The sequence below is a fragment of the Cucumis sativus genome, chromosome 5, assembly GCF_000004075.3.
Source record: "Cucumis sativus cultivar 9930 chromosome 5, Cucumber_9930_V3, whole genome shotgun sequence".
NCBI classification, from domain to species: Eukaryota; Viridiplantae; Streptophyta; class Magnoliopsida; order Cucurbitales; family Cucurbitaceae; genus Cucumis; species Cucumis sativus.
Window position 1 is genome coordinate 2,413,915 of NC_026659.2, and position 24,648 is coordinate 2,438,562.

At 31.9% G+C, this 24,648-nt stretch overlaps 4 protein-coding genes across 6 annotated transcripts; 2 read left to right on the forward strand and 2 right to left on the reverse strand.

The window, feature by feature from the left end:
• Window positions 1-1,197: 1,197 nt before the first annotated feature.
• LOC101219986 (IRK-interacting protein) lies at window positions 1,198-3,382 on the reverse strand. The gene is made up of 2 exons (XM_004147560.3): window positions 3,000-3,382; window positions 1,198-2,917 (listed from the first exon to the last, which is right to left on the reverse strand). Exons 1-2 carry the CDS (start codon window positions 3,048-3,050, stop codon window positions 1,523-1,525), a joined length of 1,446 nt encoding a protein of 481 aa, XP_004147608.3. The 5' UTR covers window positions 3,051-3,382; the 3' UTR covers window positions 1,198-1,522.
• Window positions 3,383-9,792: 6,410 nt separating this feature from the next.
• Window positions 9,793-13,480, forward strand: LOC101211690 (probable protein S-acyltransferase 14). Of its 2 annotated transcripts, none has more exons than XM_031886016.1 (7): window positions 9,793-10,310; window positions 10,895-11,141; window positions 11,253-11,344; window positions 11,769-11,892; window positions 11,973-12,058; window positions 12,160-12,225; window positions 12,352-12,722. In XM_031886016.1, the coding sequence occupies exons 1-7, from the start codon at window positions 10,122-10,124 to the stop codon at window positions 12,379-12,381; spliced, it is 834 nt and encodes a 277-aa protein (XP_031741876.1). In that variant the 5' UTR covers window positions 9,793-10,121; the 3' UTR covers window positions 12,382-12,722. The 2 variants fall into 2 exon arrangements, with proteins under 2 accessions (XP_031741876.1, XP_004147573.1); XM_004147525.3 differs by lacking the exon at window positions 12,352-12,722 and adding an exon at window positions 12,906-13,480 and having other exon boundaries at window positions 9,799-10,310.
• Window positions 13,481-14,743: 1,263 nt separating this feature from the next.
• LOC101211926 (hypothetical protein) lies at window positions 14,744-15,937 on the reverse strand. Of its 2 annotated transcripts, none has more exons than XM_011656483.2 (2): window positions 15,639-15,937; window positions 14,744-15,545 (listed from the first exon to the last, which is right to left on the reverse strand). In XM_011656483.2, exons 1-2 carry the CDS (start codon window positions 15,696-15,698, stop codon window positions 14,943-14,945), a joined length of 663 nt encoding a protein of 220 aa, XP_011654785.1. In that variant the 5' UTR covers window positions 15,699-15,937; the 3' UTR covers window positions 14,744-14,942. The 2 variants fall into 2 exon arrangements, with proteins under 2 accessions (XP_011654785.1, XP_004147575.1); XM_004147527.3 differs by having other exon boundaries at window positions 14,744-15,533; window positions 15,639-15,932.
• A 6,511-nt stretch (window positions 15,938-22,448) lies between these two features.
• LOC101212336 (40S ribosomal protein S13) lies at window positions 22,449-24,468 on the forward strand. The gene is made up of 5 exons (XM_004147528.3): window positions 22,449-22,589; window positions 22,694-22,766; window positions 22,876-23,014; window positions 23,095-23,281; window positions 24,134-24,468. The coding sequence occupies exons 1-5, from the start codon at window positions 22,567-22,569 to the stop codon at window positions 24,165-24,167; spliced, it is 456 nt and encodes a 151-aa protein (XP_004147576.1). The 5' UTR covers window positions 22,449-22,566; the 3' UTR covers window positions 24,168-24,468.
• Window positions 24,469-24,648: the final 180 nt, after the last annotated feature.

Genomic DNA, 24,648 nt, shown 5'->3' on the forward strand with positions numbered 1-24,648 from the left:
TCGACCTCAGCTAGTTCAAGCCTTTTTTTTGGGCTCGTACTCAACTCAAGTTGGACCGACCTAGACCTGTAATTATTCCTTTGGGCGCCCCTCAACCAAGTCGAGCCTATTCTTCTAGGCTTGTGCTCAGCTTTGGTTGGATCCAGCTAATTGCAATTGTTCCTTGGGGTCGGCTCCGAGCAAGCTGAAGCGAGCTGAGTCCATTCCGGCTCCCATTGATTTGTCCAAAAATTCTCATTTTCCCCTCTCGATCCAAATTGGCACAACAAATTTTATGTCATGCGGCAAAATACAGTTTTCGTTCAAAACACTATATATATTTATTTACTTATTTATATATATATACACATATATATTATAGTCAAACAAAAATGTGTCGCTATAATATATGATACGACAGGGAATTAATATACTTTTATTCTAATGTTTGGTAGGATTCTAAAAAAAGTTTAGAACAAAAGTAAAACTAAAAGAAAGAAAACCTACCCATAATAAGTTATCACAATTTATAGTTGAAAGTTTGGCAACTGTTATATGACATTAGTCATCATTGATTATGCATTTATATAAAAGAATGATAACCTAAAAATGCTACCTAAAGCTATATATATATATAAATAAGGTGCTATGGTCCATTGACACAATTTCTATTGGATGATTTCCTTATTTTACCTTTTGACTTTTATAATTTGTTACTGAGATTTCACATTTTAAATTATAAGTAAAGTAAAACCATGTTGAAGGGTGAAAAAGGTCATAAAAGATTTCAGAGGCATTAAAAGTGGAAGAGACGTGCTTGAAGAAAGTAAAATAGAATACTATGAAAGATACACATAGGAAGGTAAGTTTTTGGCCAAACAGTAGAAGCATTGTCTCCAAACAGTGTAGAAGAAACTTAGGACTTTGACATCATGAAAGTATCTCTTTAGTTCTCATGCAAGATGTAACATTTAAAAAAGAAAAGTTGGAAAGGTTATTTGATAAAATATATTCTTAAAAAGTGGAATGGTTAAAGATTTAAGTAAACACAAAGTGTAGGGCCAAATTGTGAAAATAATGTTAGATAATATTGACGTACAAAAGACAAAGGTTGAAGAGAAATATGAATTGAAAGTTTAAAAAGATAGAAAAGAGGTTCAGAAGTGAAAGCAACTTGACTCACATGGGTTGCATCCCTTCATCTTCCTTGGATCTCTCTTCAACAATAAAAAGCCAAAGCTATTTCTCAAATTCCCAAAAGAAACAAAAAAAACAAAGAATTAGAGAAGTAGAGAAGTAGACCATTCAAAAGAATACAACCCAAAATAATAAATTCACAAAACAAATTGCAAATTTGTTTCCTCTTCAAACTTAATTATTATTATGATTATTTTCTTCAAACACTAAATTAGCAAACCCCACACCACTAATAATCCTAAAATTCTACTTTCATTATACCAAAATTCAACCACCCCTAAGCTAATGGATAAACCAAAACAAAATGAGCCATAAATTTTGTTTTTTTGTTTTCTTCTCCCTTCGATTAAGGTGACAATGCGGCGGCGGTTACGGCGGACGCGGTGGCGGTGGCGGTGGCGGTGGCGGTGGCGGTCGCGGCGTTATACCTGCACAACACCTTGCATTTAACTACACTGCCGTAAACATAGAAACCAGGGGCAATCATTATTCTGACCAACGACGGTATCAGCTTTCTTGCCTTGTCCCCGCCCATGTCCTCCATGTAAACGGAATCGAAATCGGCTTCTTTCTCCACTCTGAAAATCGGTAGATTTGGATGGACGGAGTTCGCCAGCAGGTGCAGAAGCCACACGCTCTTCGACGCGCTGAAGAACGCCTGCAGCAGTGGCTCCGGCCAGGCTCTGTTCCATCCCAGCATCGCCACGATCTCGCTCATTTTCCGGTCGCAAAACCGGCTGAAATCCTCGCTGAAATGCTTTGTGCCTTTGCTTAGAACCTCCTCCCAGGTTAATTCATGGAGAAAATTGAAACATTCGAAATTTGCTTCGCATCTTTCGATTGGATTTAGAACTTGAGTCGATGCGTTCTTTTGAAACCCAATTGATTCGAAATCCTCGAAGAAAGCTTGGTTAAGTAGAGCTTCAAGGTAGAAAAGCATGCTTCTGGGGTTTTTGGAGAACGAGGTTTTGATATCGTAAGGTTGAAGAAGAACGGAAATTCGTTCGTATACTTTGGCTCCGACGTGACGGAGTTGCAGAGTGAGTGAACGACTAAGAAGACGAATCGAAGATCGAGACTCCGATACTGAAACTAAGAAATGTTCTATTACTTGCTTCTGATTACTCTGTTGAAAACTCTGAATTTGATTATACTTCCCAATTTGGCAAGGCGAATTACCGCTACATTCTTCGATCCCGGATTTCAAACTATGGCAATACGTCTCGAGTTTGTCCAGTTTCTTCTCCAGTTCAGCCATGGCGTATTTTAATCTAGAAGCTTCCATAACAGCCTCATCTCTCTTCCTTGTCGCCTGAACTAGCTTCTGCGACAACTCCGTCACGGCAGCTCTCCATTGCTCCTCTCGAGCCGTTAGAGCCGAAGATTCATTAATCGATTTCGGACTCTTACGCGTTAACGAAGAAATTAGCGATTTGAAAATACCATTCGGACTCGCCATGGAAAAATACGTTTGTTTATTAACACCATTGTTGTTATCCAAGGGAACGACAGAGATCTTCTCCCGCGCGTGAGGACGACACCGGTTACACGACACCGGGCCATCAGAACTGGAGACGGAATCAGACTCGGACTCAGACCGTTTCTTAATCGTCTGTGATTTCCCATTCTTGTTCCGATTCAAGGGCGTCGGGTAATGCTTCGGACTAGTTCCCCGGTCCGTACATCCACCGGCGGCGGTGGCTGAGGTATCCTCCCGCTCTTCTCTGTCGCATTCTTGAATCTGAAATGAAATTCATCAAATGGGGGAGGGAAAAAAAAACATGGGAAATTGTAGAAAAAGTGGTGGAGAAGAGATCACTCACCGGCGTGAAATGGGAAGAAGAAATGAAGGAAGTGGGTGAAGGAGCAGCCATGGCGGAAATGAGAAAAGGGAGAGGCAGAGCCACATCCAGTTTGTTGGTTTGTTGGTTTGTTGGGAGGAAGAGGTACGTGGGAGAGAAAGAGGGAATTAATGGCGATTGAAGCAATCTTTATCGTTGGGTTTCATTTTCTTAGGTAGCAGTTTCGTCGTGTTGTAATGATGAATTTGGATTCAGAGCTGTGGTCAGCGAAAAGATTAAAAACAAAACGGTCTGAATTCCTTTTTCTAAAAAAGAAATTCTTGAGGGGTGAAGAAGAAGAAGAAGAAGAAGAGGGGAAACTAATGAGTAATGAGACTCGTTCCTATGGGAACCTAATTTAGCTTCCATTCCCAATAAACCTATTTAATTGGAAATTCGATAAATAAATTTATTTTTAAAACAACTATTTTAATTAATTACCAGCACTCACTTCCTCACTTCACAACCTTTCTTTCATTAAATCCAACCGCTCTCCCCCCCACAACAACTTTCAAATCTCTGCACACTTATTATTAAGTTCAACCTCACCTTTGGATCATCTAATCTAACATACTATCATTTCAGTTGAAAACAGGAATATTATTTAAGACTTCAAATATTATTTATATTCAATTTTATAAACTATAATACTTGCTTCTATACATTCATTTAAATTTCAAATACCAAATACATAGAATTTTAAATTATAATTCTTTAAGCATCATCAACGATAAAAGAAAAAGAAATGTAAAAAGAACAAACAATAACTCCAAAACAAATAGTTCAAACCCCTCTTTTTTTTTTTCTTTTTTTTTTTTGTTTCCTAGAGGTAATGAATCCAAACATTGTTTCTCTTTTTTTGGATAAATGCAATGAGTCCAAACTTTAAGGCACCAATTGTCCCAAGATTAATTAATCATATACTTCTCAAAAGCTCTAAACAAACAGATTCTATATTAGGCCCTATTCTATATATATGTGTGTGTTATTATTTTGTTCCAATAATAATTATTTATATACATATATTGAGGGCTGATACAAATAGATTCTATTTAGGCAGCTTCCGCTACAGATTAGATGCCCCCAATGCCTAAATTTATGAATGTGACTTTACTTTTCTAATTCCAATATTAATTAAAGTTCAAATTTAATCAAACCAATAGTTATTTTAGAAACAATAATCATAAATGTATTTCTGTGATTATAATTTATTAATCTAACCAATTGACTCTTTTTCTTTCTTTCTAAATTATGTTTTTTCAAAAAAAAAATTGTTAACAACATTTTAGCTCAATCATAAATTATACATTTTATAATTTGTCTAATTTTGTTGTATTAAAAAATTGTTGTTTGGATTCTTTTCCATTTAAAATTAACTTAAACAACATTCAAAACTTAAAAAGAAAAAGAGAAAAAAAGAAGGTTGAATTTGAAATATATTGATTAGGGATATTTAGATTGAATATTGTTTAGGGTAAAAAAAGGAAAAGAGAATAGGAGGAGGTTGGAAGGAAATAAATGAAGGGGATGGTGGTGGAAGGAGGATGGTGGAGAAGCGAGTTAAATGAAAATGGAATGGGAAGGAAAGCATTTAATGATGAGAGTGTAGGCTTAGGCTTATGTGGTTGTTGTCAACATTTAACTCTCACATCCAATCCTTCCCTTCTCCACCTGTCCTCATTTATTACTCTTTTTTTCCCCTCCCTCTCTCTCTCATTTCATTCTCCAAAAATTATTTAATGAGGACATGATCAGAAAGAAATTTCAAAGTAGGTTGGTTAAGTTCATAATAATAACAGTAACAGCCTACTTAGATCATCATTATTACATACAAAATTCGAGGTATTTATTTCTAAGGATTATCCATTACATGGTAAATTCATCCAATGATTTCTATTGTTTTTGCTTTTACTGGATCGTGGATAATGAAATTACAATCTTACGAACAACAAAATAAACAATCAGTTTTAATACAATTTTTATGATTATTTAGAAAGAAAATTACGATACCCATCAAGAGGTTAAGTCCTATTTCTTAGAACGGAGAGGTGAAGGTTTGATGTATCACTCTTAATTTATGGTTGCATCTAAACAAATCACCAATACCGAAACCATTTTTAATTAATACAACTTCTCATTATTTAGAAAGTAATTATTTAATTTGTGCCAAAAGACTTTTTTTTTTATATTTTCTTTTACTCTTTCCAATATATGAGTTAGGGTTTATATTTATTTCTGGATGGTTGATCTTAAAAAGGGAAATTACAAAACTAGTAATATAAAATATGTGTGTGTTATAGTTTGAAATGAATTTATATTTTGTGGCTTATTAAAAAAAAAAAAAAGACCATGTCAGCTTACTCAGTTTAAACAACAATTTTAGTAGTTTTGTCAATCAAATATGGCATAGAGATTTGAACTATAAAACTTATAGATACTAACATATCTATGTGTCAATTGAAATATGTTTGTTTGAGTCGTTTCAACTTAAAAATTAAAGTTTAATAATGTGACATATGTTCTAAAACTTTGTTGATTGAATCAACAACTTTCAACTTTAATAGATAAATAATTATTGTTAATTTATAAATATATTTATTTAAGTTAGTTAAAAATCTAACTGTAAAAGCTACATAAATATATATAACAGTACAATAGTACAATAATTATTAGGTAGTTTTTCTAAATAAACAAAAAGAAGGATAAGTAATGGCTCAAACACTTAACTTCAGTATTTATTTGCAAAGTTACATCAATCTTTAACTTAATTCGTTTATAAAAGATGTCTAAACCTATAAACATTTGAGTGTCAATAAACTAATTAGGCCAACTCATGATAGTTACTAATAGATTAATTTAAAACAACTAGACAAGGAACAAAATAGTCTTCTTAGAGATTTAAAGTTTGATTTTCCATGTCTAGCAAGTTTAGAAAAATGTCAATCCCTACAAAATTATGCCTAGAAACAAAATAAAATTAGGCAAAATTTTAAAGATATATCATTGTTAAAAAGTTTCAATCACTCAATTTATTGATTAGATACAAAATTGATTAAAAGAAAAAAAAGATAGATCAATTTAAGAAATATTTAATCAATACATATAGTGTTTCAATGTTAATAAGCGTTTGCTGCACACGTTCCAATTATTTGGCCAAAACATCGAAACCACATATCAATGATATGGTGTCACTGTATATAAACTGTCATTAGACACATTTAATTATTTTTTCTATATTTCCCTAATCATGATATATAAACCAAAAAATCTAATGGTTATGACATGTGACCTAACCTATCATAAGAAAATTACATGGGTGATGAGGATAGGACCGGACTCAAAGACCAAAGAAAGGAAGTGTATTAGTAGCGCCAAGGGGCAGGCGTTTGGGTTTGGGTTTGGCAGCCCCACCTGTGGGCACAGCCACAGAGCCTTTGCCCAAAACCCTTGGATTGGTTCTTTGTTGTAACATTTTCTACTGCCATATTCCGCCCCCACTTTCCATTTTACTCCCACATTTATAATCCACTCTTCTTTGAAAACAATGGCAAAGAAAGAAAAAACAATTCTTTTCAGGTGGTGCACCCAAGTCTTTCTCAAAAGCAACAATTCAAAAAGAAAACCAACCCCACTGAAAAAAAAAGAAGAAAAAAACCATTTCCATTTTAATCACTTGCTTATTATAATATTCCCTTTCTTAAAAGGTTTGAATTCTTTGAAATTCAATTTTCTTTCTAACATTTTAATGATGATTTCTTGCTAGCCGCCAATCACCTTCATGTGTGTTTGTTGTTTCTTGCCATCATTTTAATTCCTTCCTGTTCAAGTGGGATTGGAATTTGGGACCATACGTTCCTCACATTTTTAAGTTGTACATTTTAATTTTTGAAAACAATTTAATTCATCTTCACTTTTCAAACTTTAATCAAAGGTTAAGCAAAACTAATTAATATTTACAAAATCAAACAACTTTCTTTTTCGATATATAATTATCAGTATATTGAGAAGAGGTACACAAAATTTAACGTTGGATGTTAATATATGAAAATTAGTTTTCTTTTTAATGTAATTTAGTTTTCAAAAAGGAAAAGAAATTAAAAAAAGAATGTGGTAGCTACATCTTTTCATAGTTTAATTAATGTACTAAATTTTCTGTTTATATATTATGAGTGTTTTGGACTATACCCAACACAAAAATCGATGTCAGTTGTAGGTTGGCTTATTCAAAAGGATCATAACTACTTTGTATGTCCAACAAAATTTGAAATTTTGCATACAACTAGTGCAGATACTGTTGAATGGCACACAACAAAATCATAATGACAAGTTTTATTTAAAAGGAAGTTTGGATAAGAAGAATTGATATTCTTTTTATCTCTTAGATTAAATAGACAACATTGAACGTTACCTTCATCGAAATTTTGAACCTATCCAATTTTAGGAGAAGGAGAAGAGTATATGTTGTTTATCTTTCAAAGACATTTTTATTGTCAAAAGATTATACTGTGAGATAATTCACACCATTCAACTCCTTGGGTTGATTATCAAGAATTGAGTCTATTTCAAATTCAAAATTTCTTCCTAAATTATGAAATTAAAACTTATGGTTGAAAATTTTCATGAATAGTTCTTACCAAATGAAATAAATGATTATTGGTGACACAAGTTTTTGTTCCCTGCTCTTTTAGGATTTCCTCAAGTAGCTAATTAGTCATGCATGTACATGAAGTGATATCTTTCTCCTTTTGTTGAATATTAATTGTAAATTTGTATTGATCGTGTGTGGTTTATGTGAATGATAGAAGTGTTCAATGCATACTGTTAGAAGAAAATTGTTTGTGTTCAATAAAAGTGTTGATCAACTTTGTTGAATATAATTTGCTGGAATTGTAACATATGCCCGCAATAGAAGAGTTGTATGTTGTTTTTCTTAAAACAAAACAATTCATTAAAAATCAAAAGGAACCAAGAAAATAGCATTCTAAAAAATAAATGAAGAAGGATAATGGTAGGGTTGATATAGAAGTTCTTGGATTCAAATTGGTTTTAATTTATTTGTATTTAATATTAGTTTCTGTATGATATTTCATTGAAGATTACACACCAAACATTTAATGAACGTTTGACATGGGCATTTAATGACGACCTTTCTATTCCATGTTTAGGATAGAATGACTTTTCATACGAGCATATATATAATGACTTATATTTCCTCAATGTCACACATACCATCTCATTTAAAAATCTAACAAAATATATGACCGTCATTAAACAATATAAAAGTTTTGTTATTGTAGAACTATAGTAACAACCCAAACAATATTTGTCCATGTGTTCCATTTCTTTTCTTTTAATGTTGAGCATCATCAATATTAAAACCTCAATTTTTTGTTCTAAACTTGCATGTATCTATAAGCCTCCTTAATGAGAAGTTGTAATTTTCTAATTATTCAATAATTATGAAATATAAAACTCTTTTAATTTCTATGGTAGACTTATTTAAACACTCATACTCTCTTGATACGGTTATGTCATCTTAGTAAGTGACATACAAAAAAAAAATTATAATTTTTTTAAGTGGGTTATATATATATATGTCAATTTATAGTAATGTTACCGCTAGTAGTGAGTTTAGTTTAAGAATAACAATTGGGCGAGAAAGCTGGTCAAATAAAAAGAAAACTATAACGAAAGATTATATTTAAAACTGTTGTCTCCCAAGTCCCAACCAAATATTGATACAATTAGTAAAAATACATTAACAGACATTTAAAATGAAATAATAAGTTTCTTCCAAATTACTTCATCTCTTCATTCGAAAACATTTTAAAGACTAATAGTTTACATACTTGTATCTGACATTTACACTATAAAAGAACTTTAAGACAAAAGCTTTAATTTAACCAAACTACTGTGTTATTATTGCATTTCAATTTATAATTATCTTTTGTTTAACCACCAACTTACGTGTCTTTTAATAGAGAGGTCAGATATTTAAATTCATTATTCATTAAATCATGTGTTAAACTAAAAAAGAACCATTATTAAATGTGACTGAATAGCATTATAACTTTATTTTTTTTAATGATAAGAACGTGTGAAAGTGAGTTAAATTATAATCATAAATGGTAGAACATAATTAATTAAATTATAATTCAAACTTTCGTATAAAAATTAATGATTCTAGTACAATAATAATTACAAGAATGACGAAAAAGAGAGAACATTTCAATGGTTGCAACTTACAACATTAATAATCTTTTTTTTTTTTGACCATGTGCTCCCATAAATCATAACTTGGAGGTTTAATATATATTAATTGAACTACTAATAGTTTACAATTCGTGATAGAAAAAAGATATACAGAGATTGCCTTATTCTTAATCCTTAATAGTAAGTTGTGGTGATTGTGTGATACTATTGACAAGAGATTTTGTTTTGGTAAATATTGAAAGTGTGGTACAAAAATGATAACAAAGGAAGGAAGGAAGGAAGAAGAATGATATAAGAAACAAATTAGTTATGAAAAAAGATGAAAGAAGTAAGGATTGAGAGAGTGTGTGGTGAAGGATTGATTGATAAAGAAGAAGAAGAAGAAGAAAGAAACAAAATTGATTGACGTCGTACTGAGTGAACAGGTAAATTAAATTTCCGTAAAATATAATGGAATGAGATGAGAATATAATATAATATAATAAAGACTATAAGTAACCAAAGAATAATAGTTTCCTAAAAATAAATAAAATAAAATAAATCGGGACGCACACGGTTTGTTCTTTGTTGTTTTCGTACTAAAACGACGCGTCGGAACTTATGGAAACGTATAATCGGAATTATCTTCTTCATAATTTTGTATTAGGGGCAATTTCGAGTTTCTTCATCCCCAATTAGTCCTCCGCCGTTCGTCCGTCTCTCGATCCCACTCTTGGATTTTCTTAATTTCTCTCTTCCAATTCCAATTCTTAATTTATTCCAAAATGTTTCCCAATCGGCTCTGAATTCGTAACTCCGATCATCGTCGCACCTGGTTTCTGATTCCGATTTCGCATTCCGTTCCTGATTTCTCATCCTTTTCCCTTTGCGAGATCAGAATCAGGAGCAGAAATGTCTTGGAATGTCTTCAAATTCTGCACGGCGCTGCGTGCTTTGGGTTCTATCATGATCCTTTTAGTTCTAGGTATAATCGGTCTCTCCTATTACGCTTTGGTCGTCGTCAACTATGGTCCGGCTCTCTTTCGCGGAGGCCTTAATTCGCTTACCGCTTTCCTAGTCTTGCTCTTGTTTCATTCTTTGGTAAGTCTATTTTTTGCCCCCTCTTTCAGCTTCGATTGCATTTGTATACTACTAGCCCAACTTAATTTGACTTCCACAATTTACCTTCTTGTGGACCTTGGCAGTTCCTGATTTTTCTTTTTCTCGTCTTGGTTATACCAATTTCCACTTTTCTTTAACATGAGCTGCTTAGGAAATTTAAACTTGTAGAAAATTTAACATCCTAATGCAGAAAGTAATTGCTTCTTGCATGTTGTTTCATATTAGTTTTGGGGATTATGGGGCTAAAGTTTCAGCTGAGTCTTCAAATTTTTCTATCTTCTAGATACGTTAATTGCTCTAGGTGACCACCGTTTGCTTTTTTATTTCTTTGTTTGCTCGTAGAAGAGCTTTACGCAGAGAATAAAATTTCTATGGGATTCTTCTTTTTGGTTTGTTTTGGAAAATGGCGGTACTTTGGGTCAGAATAAGTAAAAAGCGAATAAACACTATGCCTTATTCTGAAGTTGGAAAGATGTGTTGATGTTGTGGGTTCATCTTTAGAATAGCAAATGTTTATTTCATATAGTTTGAAACCTTTGATTTACCAATCTCTGTTTATGTAGTTGGTGATGCTATTATGGAGCTACTTTTCGGTTGTACTAACAAATCCGGGATTTGTTCCACCTTTTTGGAGACCTGAATCGGATGAAGAGAAAGGCGATGCTGATCCGTTAATGGCATCAGAATACAATGGTCCTGGTGCAGGGCCAGAACAAGGTACTATGCCAAGTGATTCTTCAAATCAAAAAGTACGATTCTGTCGCAAGTGCAACCAGTTTAAACCACCTCGTTGCCATCATTGTTCTGTTTGTAAGTTCTTCAACCTCCTATTTTTTTTTTTTTTTATATATTCATGTAGAAGCTTACTATGGTCCTAGCTAGTAAACATGGTGTAAATGCCGATTATGCTTTCTTTGGTAGGTGGAAGGTGTGTATTGAAAATGGATCATCATTGTGTGTGGGTTGTCAATTGTGTTGGAGCAAAGAACTACAAGTACTTCCTACTTTTTTTGGTATGCCCAACCATAGTATTTGCTTCCTTCTGATATCGAGTTCTTTCTTTCCAATTCCATGGTTCTCGTGATGAATTATCCATTTAGAAAATTAATGATGCCACATATATACGCATGGTTATATTCTGGTTCTTTGCAAAATTTTCAGTTGATAATTGATATAACCTGTCATTATTGATGTTCTACTTGTGCTATAGTAATATTTTCTGTTTTTGTTATGGCAGCATCATTGCATTACTCGTTTGTTTTTATGATCTGTGTAAGATAAAATCATTTTATCCCGAGAGTAGTTGATAATCTAACTTCTTCTGGCATTTCTTATGTCAAGTTACAATTTTGTTTCATCACTTAATAAAAAGTGCACAGCTAATTAGAGGTATATGGAAGTTTCACTAACCATCTCATTCTGTTTCTTTTTATGCAGTTTTACACATTTCTTGAAACAACCCTTGTCACTTTGTCACTATTGCCATACTTCTTAGCCTTTTTCTCTGATGGTGATATAACGGGAACACCTGGTAGCCTTGCAGCTATATTTATCACATTTAGTAAGTGCATAATTGAAAACTTTGTTCATCAGTTAAGATATTTCGACATATCTCTAATTTTCTTTGCTTTTCCCGTACAGTTTTAAATTTAACATTTGCATTGAGTGTTATGGGTTTTCTGATATTGCACGTATCACTCGTAGCAGCCAATACTACCACGATAGAGGTTAGGCCTTTACCTTCGAGAAATAGTATTTTGTTTGCTTTGCTTAAATACATTTAAAGGGGCTGAATTGGTCTATGGGATATTTTATTTGCCGTTGTCAGGCATATGAGAAGAAAACCACTCCGAAATGGCATTATGACCTTGGTCGCAGAAAAAATTTTGAGCAGGTACCTTCCTCTCAACTCACTGGCCTCTTTCTTGCGGACATTCTTTTTTTCACTTATTGGTCGTGTAGTTATCTGTTGGTGCTAAACAGCTAGACGCTGATTTTTCTTATTGATATCCTTATTTAGTTACGAGTATCCAAGTTTCCAGAGTCTTGATATTCTCTCCCTACCAGAAGGGCTTTTATGGTACTTAATCTTCCTTGTCTTTCGCAAGACAGATTTGTCTGTATTCCAAAATGACATATTGGTCCCAACTATCCGCATCTTAGATTCGTAACAACCAACAAACTCTACATCGTTGCTCCCTTACCTTTTTAGGGTGCAGGAAAGATAAATTGGCTGGCACTATTCCTATCGGTATTCTGTATTTAAGTTGTCAATTATACTCAGTTAGCCAAAATGCATCTATGTTGAAATATTTTAGGAACAAACCCAACTTTTCATCATCTGCGAAGATTTATATCAATAATATCCTCAAGGACCTAACTTTTTTGTAACTTTATCTTTAATTCCAATGTTTTTATAGGAACATCCAACTATCCATTTATAGGAAATCTTAAAAGTTGAATTTAACTTGTGAAACTAAAAATAGATAGCTAGTATCCTAGGATTCCTTCCATCAATTATTTGTACATGCTAGACTTCTTTTGCCATTGACACTAAATTAATTCATGCATCAGGTGTTCGGAATGGATAAAAAGTACTGGTTTATCCCTGCATATTCTCAAGATGACATAAAGCGGATGCCTAACCTCCAAGGCCTCGAGTATCCAATGCGGTCAGACTTGAATCTACTTCAGGAATTGTAAAATCAATCTCAAGAGTTAAAATTTGCAAGCTCCCCATTATCTGGTACATAGAGAAGAATTATGTGATTGCATCAAGGGGGAGAGAGAGAGAGAGAGAGAGAGAGAGAGAGAGAGAGAGAGCCTATGGCCAAAAGGTTTCACCTTGATCCTTAAATTGAATGAAAGGTCAGTTAAAATTCCTGACAAGAAAATTAAAAAAAAAATCATAAAGAATAGCTTTCTCAGGTGTTGCGCTGTATAATAATAGTTTGAAAATGCCATTTTTCTGCTTAGCGATGCACAAATTATAGTTCTGTGCCCAGTTTTAGCTCAATGTTATGTTTTTATTATGTATATTTGTTATTCGTATGTAACCCCAACACCTTAGTTTTGAGATTACACCCCAAACCCCATTATTGGAACTTTTTGCTCTGCCTCTTCTATCTAAATTTCCAAGCTTGTTTTAACTCCACGCCCATGTTTTTGCTGATTATATAATTATTAATAATAAATTTCTTAATCTACTTCAATCTGGTATTAAAGTCAGTTATGGAGGGCTAGGGCTGCGGCGGTCTCCCTCCATGTGCATGTGAAGGGAAGAAAGAGGTTAGTGGCGTCAATAAGTAGGAGCTTGAAATTTTTAATTTTTGGACAATACTATATTCAGAATTCTAACCCATGATTTAAAAATTACATCATTTTATCTAATTTACGTGAATTTTTTTATCAAAATATAATTAAAAAACACTCGTTCCCAATTTTACAAATGATAATGAAATCACTCACCAACAACTCGTGGGTAATCCATTTACATAAACCTTGGTTGGACATGACGTTGGGATGAATCTTATTTACATTAAGTGCATTATTAAATGCTTTGTTTTTAAAGTATATTGATATAAGGAGTTTATGAAGTTTTTCTTTTCTGATTAATTCCAACCAAATCTTATATGTAATCATTTCCAACAAAATTTTCATTTAAAAAATTTGTTAAAATTTAGTAATATTTTTCGCTTCGGAACACACAGTTAAAATGTTCCATTTCCAATAACTTCTAAAAGTTAAATTTTAATATTACAACAATAAAGTTTTAGAAAACTCAATAGTGGTTGACAATATTTGATGTGTTTGACAAGATTAAACACTCATTAATCTATTGTTGTTTTATTAGGACTCTTACAAATTTATGTAACAATAAAACCTTGTGTTTGACACGCTTAAACACTCATTAAACTATTAATATTTTATAAGGTATTTTCCAAATTTAATGTAACAACAAAACTTCTTTCTCTCTTACAACCAAACAAAGAAAAATCAATCAATATATGTTTAAACAAATACAATTAAAATTCCATCACACCTAAAAACATCATATAAAATTCCATATCAATTTGAAGATTTCAATATATGACCTCAAAGAGAAAAAAGAAAAAAGAAGAGTACATGTTGATCTACAAATCAAATTGATACTTTTATACGTATAATTAAAATTCTATAGGATTCTAGAAGATGATTACAAATTTTCCTTCCTTTAAGGCTGTAATATGAAATTTCTTTAAGCAATAAATGAAAAATTCAATGAATATGCTCAAATTTTTTCTTTGGTTTTCTTTATAGCCACGCAAACCCTTAATTATTTAACAAAATCTCTTGATTACACTCGGAATTTAGCATATGGACTAAAATATTAAACACAGCAATTTGATAATCTCAAATAGAGATGAAGAAGATGAAGAAGAAAAAAAAAAAATGAAATGATGATACAATAAATTTGTCAGTGTTAAGTACAATTAATTCCCCCAACCTATCCCTAAAACACAAAAACATATGTTTTATACACAAATTATGACAAAACTGTATTCACAAGGTTGGAAAAATAGAAAGAAAAGAAAAGTAAAACGACACCGTTTTGGCTCAAAACATTATTCGTCACTTCCGAATTACAAACTCCTCGCCTGACCGTCGATCAACATGCTTGATCCATTTTCCTTTCCCCCCGCCGGATCCTGAATTCCCACCGGCGGCGGCCACGTGTGCTATATCCAAACCCTTCCCCACAGGCAAAAACGCGGATCGAACCAAACGCCGCGTTCCGTTCTCGGTAACACTTATCCATCTGAAACTCGAATCGCTTCTCGAGTTGGCGTTCTTGCAAATCAAAACCGCGCCTCTAGAACTCAGATTAGCGAGTTTCAAAACTCGGCTGAAATTCCTCCTCTGACTATCCACCACCAGAAAATCTATACCTACTAATCCTTCCATCACCTCCTCTGGCTCTCCCACAATCACTTCCGGAGATAATCCTGCTCTCTCCATCGCTCTCGAATATTCTCCTCTCGATCTCTCATCAGGAACCACACACACGTGTCTCCCTCCGACGTGACGGCGAGCCACCGCCAGACCTATACTAGTCGCAATCGCTCCGCCGGTCGACCACGTCTCGACGATGAATTGCGCGTTCCATCCCGCCGCCATCGCTGAAATCAGTTCGGCAACGCCGGATTCTTGATGGAGATCACACTTTACACAAAACTGAAATACATCAATCATAAGCTCCATAAAAGAAAAGAAAAAAAAAAAACAGGGAAATTGAAATTGAAATGAAAATAAAAGAAAGTATCTTACAGATTGAACGGTGTCGATGTAGGCTTTGGAGGCCGTCTCAGGGGACCAAACGAGCTTCATTTCTGAAATCGCCGGTACGAATCTAGTCGTGTGTTTGGATAGGACTTATAATTTAGGGCTTCCTGTTGGGTGTGTAAGTTGGGAGTTGGGGTTTTGGTTTGTGAGAAACTGAAAATAGTTTTATTCTCTTATTTCTATGTGTTCTTGAAGGTTTGAAGAAGCAGAATTTGGGGTTAGGGTTTTTATTTGTGTATGCGATTAAATAAAATGAAAAAATAGATATTGTTGACCGTTGACATTGTGCCCACTTTTATCCGACGTGGATAGATTGGATTACCACTCTGCCTTTTCTTTTCTATTCTTTATTTTCCTCCATTGTCAACTATTTTTCTTTTTCAATTACCACTCTAAATCATTTTATATATATATATATGAATATGTTCACAATTTATCAATTTAATTCGATGCTTCATCAACAATCAATTTACCCTTCTACCTAAATTTTATTCCACCTATTAAACTTTGTAATTTTAATTTTTATAAATCAATTTCTTTTTAACTTCTTTTGTTTTACAATTACCTAATCTCGACTTTTTTTAATCATCCGTTTCATAAAATAAATAAATTATTAGAGTAAATGTAAAACAATAAATCTTACTAATTAAGACTCATTAATGGTTTATTTTAATTGAATTATTAGTTTAGAGTTTGGATTCTCACAACCACTTAAAATTAGGGAAAATGCATTACAAAATGCAAAATTATGAATTTTTTGTAGATCTAACAAAATAAAATTTTGAAAATTAGACTCGTAGTAAAAATGGTAAAAAAGGGAAAAACAAGTTCAATTCAAGACATGTAAAAAAAAATAAAAAATTGATACATTCCATATACCCACTAATATCTTTATACAAAACTAATATGTTGTTATTGATACGCTAAAAAATATCATATTTACAAAATAAAAAAATAAAATAAAACACTCAAGTAAACTTATAAATTTTTATAATTTTACTTGTAATTAGTTTCCATTTCTAACTCTTTTAAATATCTTATTTCTAATTTATCAACACCATTCTACATATAAATAAAGGTTTATATTATATTGCCGACTTCAACTTAATATTATATGTGTCATTTAGAATCGATGTTATATTATGATCCATTTGTATGTATTTCTATTGCACTTCTCATGTGAGAATTTTATTACTTAAAATCCATAATTTCTTTTATTTATTTATTCAAGTTTGATGAAATTTATTTATCTTTTCATTATTTGTTCCTAACTTATAGATGATGTGTGCCCTATTATTATTATTTTTAACAGTTAGGTTACCTAATTTTTGTTATATAAAAAAGGGTATTTGCAAACGTGTCAAAATACCAAGAATGTATAATCAAAAGTGAAATTGTTTTGATGACTAAACATCAATTAAAGCTTGTGAAAGGATTCTACTTTTAGAGGATGTGACCCTAAAATATGCTGAGCTTGCACTATAAGGTTATGTCACTTTTTTAGTTGTTAGTTTAGTTTGATAAGGTAGGTTTAAACAAAATGTGTAGTAAATACATTGAACTGACTTGAGCATTATTGTTAATAACTTTTCATGAAATATATAAGTTGAATTTATTTGCCGACTTAAACAAAGCACGAATACAATACCTTATTATCTCTTACCAAGTTGAAGATCTGATTTTTTTTTTTTTTTTTTTTAATATTAGTATGACTTTTATGTGTATATAAAAGTGCAACATTTCTGTGGGAGTTATCATATTTGAAAAAGGTTAGTTTACTTTAACACCCAAATTTGTATTTTTGGATATGTTATTCATGTTCACACAATATTAAATTGTGAAGGCTTTGTAAAGTCAAAGAATGAGTTGAAATGATATGTAATATTTAAAAAAAAATGGAGAGAAAGAAAAAGACAAAGGGTTTTATTTAAAGAGAGAAATATAAAGGAAGAATCTAGAGAATTTCCGAAAGAGATTGGTAGAAATATTATTTCAAAGAAGAGGTGTTTCGATTAGGCCGAATCCATCCCTTACCTATTGCAAGAAATTGACTTCAATTTCTTTTTCTCTTTTCTTAAAAAAAAAAAAAACATTTTTATCATTTTTTTCTTACTATTAGAATAAAAACATTTACCAGATATAACCAAAACTTTATATTCTATGGATAACAATTTGACAATTTTGAGTTTTGATTGTCAGAGATAAAATTGAATAGAATAGATCAAATAGCCTACTCATGTCCATATAGGCATTTTTTTTTCATTCAAAATCATTTTTGTCTTTATTTTATTTTCCAAAGAAATGGTCTATGTGAGACTAAGACATTTTCTTTTTCTATCAAACTATACCAAATGATGTTTCCATTTTATATATTTTATTTATTTTTTCTACCAAACTATACTAATTACTAAACACTGTTTTTTTTGTTCTAATACCAAACTATAATATATGATGATTAAGTTGGATGTGTTTTCAAAACGGTCTAACTATAAAAATAGTTTTTGAATCTTAGGTAGTTGCATTTAAAAATATCTAAAACAACAATTTGTTGAGTATTTAAGCCAGCATTTTAAGAGAATTTGTTAATTAGTATTTAAGTGACAAAACTAGCACATATCAGAAAATTGTTTCATTCTCATCCCTCTATCAAGTGTGATTGTTACGGTGATTCATTGATGAAACATATGTTAAATAAAATAGTCATTTTTGTATTATAATCTACACATTCGTTTTTTCTTCTAGTCTATTTTTAATAATTTTCTTTTAATAGTTAATACCGTTTGTTTTATGTTATTTTAGCGTTATAAATAATATTTGGAACTATTTTAGACTATATGTTTGCTCGTTCAAACGTTGCATAACAATTTCAAGTTATTATGTGATAAACTTATTTTTTTAAAAAAAATAGGTTAACCAAATATTTAAATTTAGAAATTTAGAAATTTAGAATTTAATCTCTCATGTATTATTTTGTCAAATACTCATATTTTAAAAAACTTAAACAGATAACCATCAAGTATTTTATATAAGAAATTTTGGCAAGTATAAGTGTTGTTAAGTGTAGGAGTGATTTTGAAAAGGGTTGAATAATTAAGTGGCTTTTTAGGTAGGAATTAAGCACGATTAAGTGCTTTTTATTAGGTATATGTTTTTAAGGTTATTCTCTTTTTAGTACTTTGACTTTTTAAAAGATAATTTTGATTATATTATCAATTTACACAAACCAAAAAATCTCAAACTATTCCGGGTATATTCTCTCCATTAATAACAAAATTTTATATTAAAGAATTACTGTAAGTGCAAAAACAGTTAAAAAAAATATTTATAAATATAACTAAATTGTAATATTTTTTAAAATATTTTAGTTAATTTTATTATATTTAAAAATATCCCTTTTATATTTCTTTTCTATGTTTTAACCTAATATTATATATGTTTGCAATCTCTATCAATCCCTCTTTAAACATCTCATCTTCTCACTTTCATTAAAATTTAACAAAATATATATAGTATATAATCAAACCATCAAATACTATAATAGTAAACAAATGCTATATTCACACACACACAAATAAATTCCTATATATCTAATAACACGAACATACATGCAAACAATGACATATAACTACACATATAAATTTCTCAATACAAAAGACATTAATTTTGATCGAGAAAAATGAACATACGGAGAAGTTTCTTGCAAAAAAAAAATGAGAAGGGGTCAAATTTGAGATATTACATTACTTGAGAGGAAGATTATGGTATTGAAAAGATTTTTAAAAAGGTTGAATTTTTGGTGAAGACTTTAAAATGATCACGAGATTCAAGTTCGATATAGGGTTGGCAAAGGCAAAATCATCCTCAAACTTTGACTATTATTTATATATATTATTGCAGTTGCGCCCATTGTTCCCTTCATTCATACAAAACCAAAACATATACTGTATCACTAATTTAATGAAATTAAACAATTTGTCACTGTCTTGATGGATCTGTTCCCAACCAAACTTCCCCCCACTTGGCCCTAAATTCAACTATCCTATCATCTTATGATATTCCAATTCATATTGTAGTGTATCACCATTTCATTAATTATATAACCCCATCATTATCTATTTGATATATATCTCTCTATTTCACATCATTTTCCATATGCTTCTATTATTCATTATTTTTAGTGATCCAAGCTGTGCATAAAGAAAGACAACAAAAATTGTGCTGCATATTACGCGTTTCCTATTTACACAATGATAACGAATGTGTGGAAAAAATCATTTGAAGCTTCGGTTGGTCTCTACTAAAGATAGTAATTAATATCTAATCTATAAAGCTTTAAGTTTTTATGGCAACTTGTAGGATTTTGGTTCAATTTGATTAATTCGTAAATGATATTATTGTTTTTAGAATGCCCATGATCTGTGGCTCTTGAATGACGTTGGATGATAGATTTAATACAAATACCATTAAATAATTACTTTATGTTTAAACTAGTTCTTACATTAAAAACTATAATACCAACGTGGGTTGAAAATACAATTATCTTTAACCTAATGAATTGAAGTTTTCTTGTAAGAGTTGGATAATGAATTGAAATAAAAATGGAATTATTAGTGAGTTTGAAAGTCAGTGTTAGTATTAACCATTTTGGGAGGGTTCAACCTTGAGATGCTATGACTTTTACTCCAACTGCTTTCTTTCTTCAGTTACTTTCTCTTTATCTCAAATAAAGAAAATGATTGTTAGATTTTAGGGTAATGAATGATACTTATCCAAATTATTATTGTTGTTGTTCCACTAACGTAGGTGTCACATTCATTTGTTGGATACATTGGGATGATTTAATGTAATTTTACATTAGTGGATTTTGAGTGTTTTCCAAAATTTGGTATAATGCCCACACATTGATCATGTGTATAGATGGGAATATTGGCATGGAGGGCCCTTTTTTCTGGCTTTCAATTCAAATTTTAACTTCCATTTTTAAAATCAAATTGATTTTCTCTTGCTTTTTATGTTATCAACCGTTTCTTTTTCAAGACGCTTGAATGTGGAGTTGAAGAGTAAGGTAGAGCGAAAACTATAAATATACATTTTCACATGTTTTTAGTTAAAATTGAATCGAGAAACAAGAACATGGAGTGGTGACTGAAAGTAGGAAGCGTGGACTGGAAGCGAGAAGCAAAAACTAAAAAGGCCCTTCTTTGAGCAATTTGGTAGGATAAAAATATGGGAAGCTTCATTTTTCAAGGATCGTCAAAATTTAATCACTCTTTGAACTCAATCTTACCTTTCCAATTAGAAAAACTTCACAAACGAGCATTTCTTTGAAGTACATTAATTGTAGGTTATTTCTATCTAGGAGAATGTGTGTTGAAGAATGATTTATCCATGAAAAATGAAAAACGATCGTACAAAAGGATTAAAGGAGCGAGATACTCGTTTCAAGGAATTTATTTTATTTTATTTGATTGTATCCAACAATTTCGTAGTTATCTTCCACTTTTACATTTTTATCACTTATACCTACCAAAGACACTTAATTTTGATAAAATCCACACAATCTTTTTCTTAATCATGAAGTACCCTAGGCCTTTGTTGCTTGAGCAATGTCTTCTACTTCATACCTCTTGACTTGTGCATTTCTTTTGTTGAGTTTATTAATAAGAATGGTTAAGTTGAAGTTACCACCAAACTTAGTAACGTAGTGGAGTCTTAGTAGCAGTAAGAAGTTAGGATATCAACTTATTTCACAACAGAATATGAGATAATTAAAAACCGAGAAATAAGATTGTCGCCTAGCTTATTTGATTAAGAAATTGTATGAAATTGCTCTAAGATTTAGCAAAACCATAGAAATGCAGACTTTGAAAAGGAAGGTGGCACAAGAATGGATAGAAGAAGTTTTTTCTATTCATGACCAAGTCACTGTCCAAGTTTTTTCCATTCCTTTGCTTATTCTTATTGTATTTTTTAAAAATCAACATTCAAGCCTACTCTTTATTTGATTGCATCATCTTAGGAAAAATTAAATTGAACTATTCTCATGAGATTTGACACTTGAAATATTCTAAGCTTTATTACTTCTAACATGCATGCTTGCACTTAGACTATTACTCTACACCCCATGTTAGATTCCGAGGTTTTACTATTCATAGTTATACAATAAATTAGTTTCTGTATGTATTTTTAGTTTGTGATATTTGTGATCGTCATTCCTTTTCTCACTTTTAACGTTTCCAACAAAACGTTGCAATTTCTTTCTTATTCTATAAACAAAATCTATTTTTAATTTTTTTTGTTAGTTTTCAAATTTTGGATTCAACTTTAAAAAATACTCTTAGAAATAGTATTTATAAGTTCAAATTTCAACACAATAAAAACAAAAACATAATGTACCTAATTTGCTAATAATTTGGTTTTGGAAAATTAAAGCCATTAAACACTCATTTTGGCTCCATTTTTATTGTTTTATTATCTTCATTCGTCCAGTATTTTAAAAAATTAAGCCAAGTTTAATTATAGTTTAAGAAATATTCATATGATTTAAAGAAACTTCTTGCCCATATAGTTTGTAAGTTGCTTGAAAATCAAATTTATTTATGAATTATAAAAACAAAATTGACACTTTTTTATGGACGTGATTATTTACTAAACCTATCATAATTTGAAAAATAGAGTGAATGGCCACAAGTTATCTACCAAAAAAGGAGAAAGGAAAAGCAGTGGTGGGCTTAAAGAAGTAAATATGGGCTTCAGGATGAAAGCCCAATACTTGGAAGAGCGGCAAGATACATATTCGGTGTCAGTATAAAATGGATTGCCAAGCCGCGTTAGGGTTTTGGATAGTCGGCCGTCGCAGTAGAGCAACTCTCGTCCAACACCTGAAGCGGAAGCAGGGCCAAGGAAGACAACCATGGGTCGTATGCACAGTCGTGGGTTGGTTTCTAATCTCCGATGTCTTTCTGATTTATACCGATCTCCTCTCTTGGTTTCATTTGCTGAAAATTTTGCCAAAATTGACTCCATTTTCTCCTTTACAGTAAGGGTATTTCCGCCTCTGCATTGCCCTACAAGAGGACGCCGCCAAGTTGGCTAAAGATCTCTTCTACGGATGTAAGTATACTATGGAAAGTTCTGAGTTTCTAGTTTAACTTCCACAATCTTGTTATTTCTCCTATAAAAGTCATGTTATTTATTTTTTCATACTGTAATATGAACTTAGGTTGAAGATAATATCTGCAAGTTTGCGAAGAAGGGCTTAACCCCTTCTCAAATTGGTGTTATTCTTCGTGATTCTCACGGGATTGCTCAGGTCAAAAGTGTTACCGGAAACAAAATCTTGCGTATTCTTAAGGCTCATGGTATTATTCTTTTTCCTGACGTCAAGTAGTAAGTTGTTTAGGTGCATTTTTTTACTATAGTTTGGGGTTGCACTGTTTAGGACTTGCACCGGAGATTCCAGAGGATCTCTATCACTTAATCAAGAAGGCAGTTTCCATCCGTAAGCATTTGGAGAGGAACAGGAAGGACAAAGACTCCAAGTTCAGATTGATTCTTGTGGAGAGCAGAATTCACAGGCTTGCTCGTTACTATAAGAAAACCAAGAAGCTTCCACCAGTTTGGAAATAGTAAGTTTACTTCGTTCTCTGATAACTGAAAATCAGAAGGCATTACTATGATTTGTCTTTGATGCTTTCAAATCATTAATTTAGTTCCATGTTGTAGCGCTTCTTTTGAAGCTTGTGGTATTAAGCATCGTCCAGTTTGAGTTATTTCTTAAATAATATTACCTTTATTCATGTTTATCAAGAATCATATTGACCTTTGTGTAGATAGAGTTTTATGGTATAATATGCTGTGGTGCATAATCATTCCCGAACAAGGAAGCATAGAAGGGAAGCATCGCAGATACGTTTTGTTTGTGATCCAATAGAAACTGATGTTGAATGGCTTGATAAAAAAAATTGGGGCACGAAAATGTTGACATTTTGTAGGAAGTCATTAAATTGACTGTTAGTTCTGCATATTGGGTTAGTGAAATATTTTTCTCGGTGGTGTTAACCTTTTGGATTTCGGAGGCTGGTATCCTCCTGTGCATTTGGATGTACTGTGTTTAGTCCGTGGTGCTAATGTAACAACCTTATTTGTAGGTTTAGTATCCTTTTTCCCTGAATGATTTTGCACGGTCGAACTACTTCTACTATCAAGTTATGATACATTTAAGAATTTTGATAGTTTTTATGTTATTATGGTCTGTTAGTTTTTATCTTTTCTTACCAATTTTGGTATTTGTTTGGGCTAAACTTTTGATAGAGATGTCCTCCTTAAGAGTCTATAATTGGTGCTTCTGTTCGTCCCTCGTGTGAATTGTTGGATATTGGTATTTATAAATGGTTTAGATGTAGGGAACCTCATGATGCTTATCTGTGTGTCCATGATTGACAAGCAACTGCCTTACGAAGTTTATTTTTTCCTTGCAGCGAGTCAACAACTGCCAGCACCCTGGTTGCTTAATTTTGATTTTTGTGTGATTTTGGTGGCTATACGATTCAATCTGTGATCTGCTTCAGTCATAGTGAGGTCAGGTGGATCAGTGAGAGTTGCAACTTGGTTTTCTATTTATGGCATCAGTTTTGATTTCAGTTTTTATTTAGTATCGGAATCTGTAGACTTATTTGAACAGATTTAAAAGCAAATCAGAAAAGATTGGGTCGCCTTAATGGTTCATGTTTCCTCTAAATGATAGTAGTACTATACATACACTTGAAGCAAAATTAATTTTATTAAGCTGTACTGAGTGATTAGTTCATGTTGAGGAATTGATAAGCCCGCCTTCTCTTAACTATCCTTGGCAAAGAAATATTTTGAACCCGTAGTCTTTTGTTGTGTTCGAATTTAAGTTAGTTTTAAGCAGTGTTCTCGGCAAAGCAAAATGTTTTACATTGGTACTTACCTTATTATATTCGTAAAATCAAAAGAAAAGTAGAAATGAACA

Coding starts and splice junctions, on each gene's coding strand:
- LOC101211690 (XM_004147525.3), top strand. CDS start 10,122: ATGTCTTGGAATGTCTTCAAATTCTGCACGGCGCTGCGTGCTTTGGGT. Junction 11,893..11,972: donor AGCTATATTTATCACATTTA/GTAAGTGCATAA, acceptor TTTCCCGTACAG/TTTTAAATTTAACATTTGCA. Junction 12,059..12,159: donor CCAATACTACCACGATAGAG/GTTAGGCCTTTA, acceptor TGCCGTTGTCAG/GCATATGAGAAGAAAACCAC.
- LOC101211926 (XM_011656483.2), bottom strand. CDS start 15,698: ATGAAGCTCGTTTGGTCCCCTGAGACGGCCTCCAAAGCCTACATCGAC. Junction 15,546..15,638: donor ACATCGACACCGTTCAATCT/GTAAGATACTTT, acceptor GATGTATTTCAG/TTTTGTGTAAAGTGTGATCT.
- LOC101219986 (XM_004147560.3), bottom strand. CDS start 3,050: ATGGCTGCTCCTTCACCCACTTCCTTCATTTCTTCTTCCCATTTCACG. Junction 2,918..2,999: donor CTTCTTCCCATTTCACGCCG/GTGAGTGATCTC, acceptor ATTTCATTTCAG/ATTCAAGAATGCGACAGAGA.
- LOC101212336 (XM_004147528.3), top strand. CDS start 22,567: ATGGGTCGTATGCACAGTCGTGG. Junction 22,767..22,875: donor TAAAGATCTCTTCTACGGAT/GTAAGTATACTA, acceptor ATATGAACTTAG/GTTGAAGATAATATCTGCAA. Junction 23,015..23,094: donor GCGTATTCTTAAGGCTCATG/GTATTATTCTTT, acceptor TGCACTGTTTAG/GACTTGCACCGGAGATTCCA.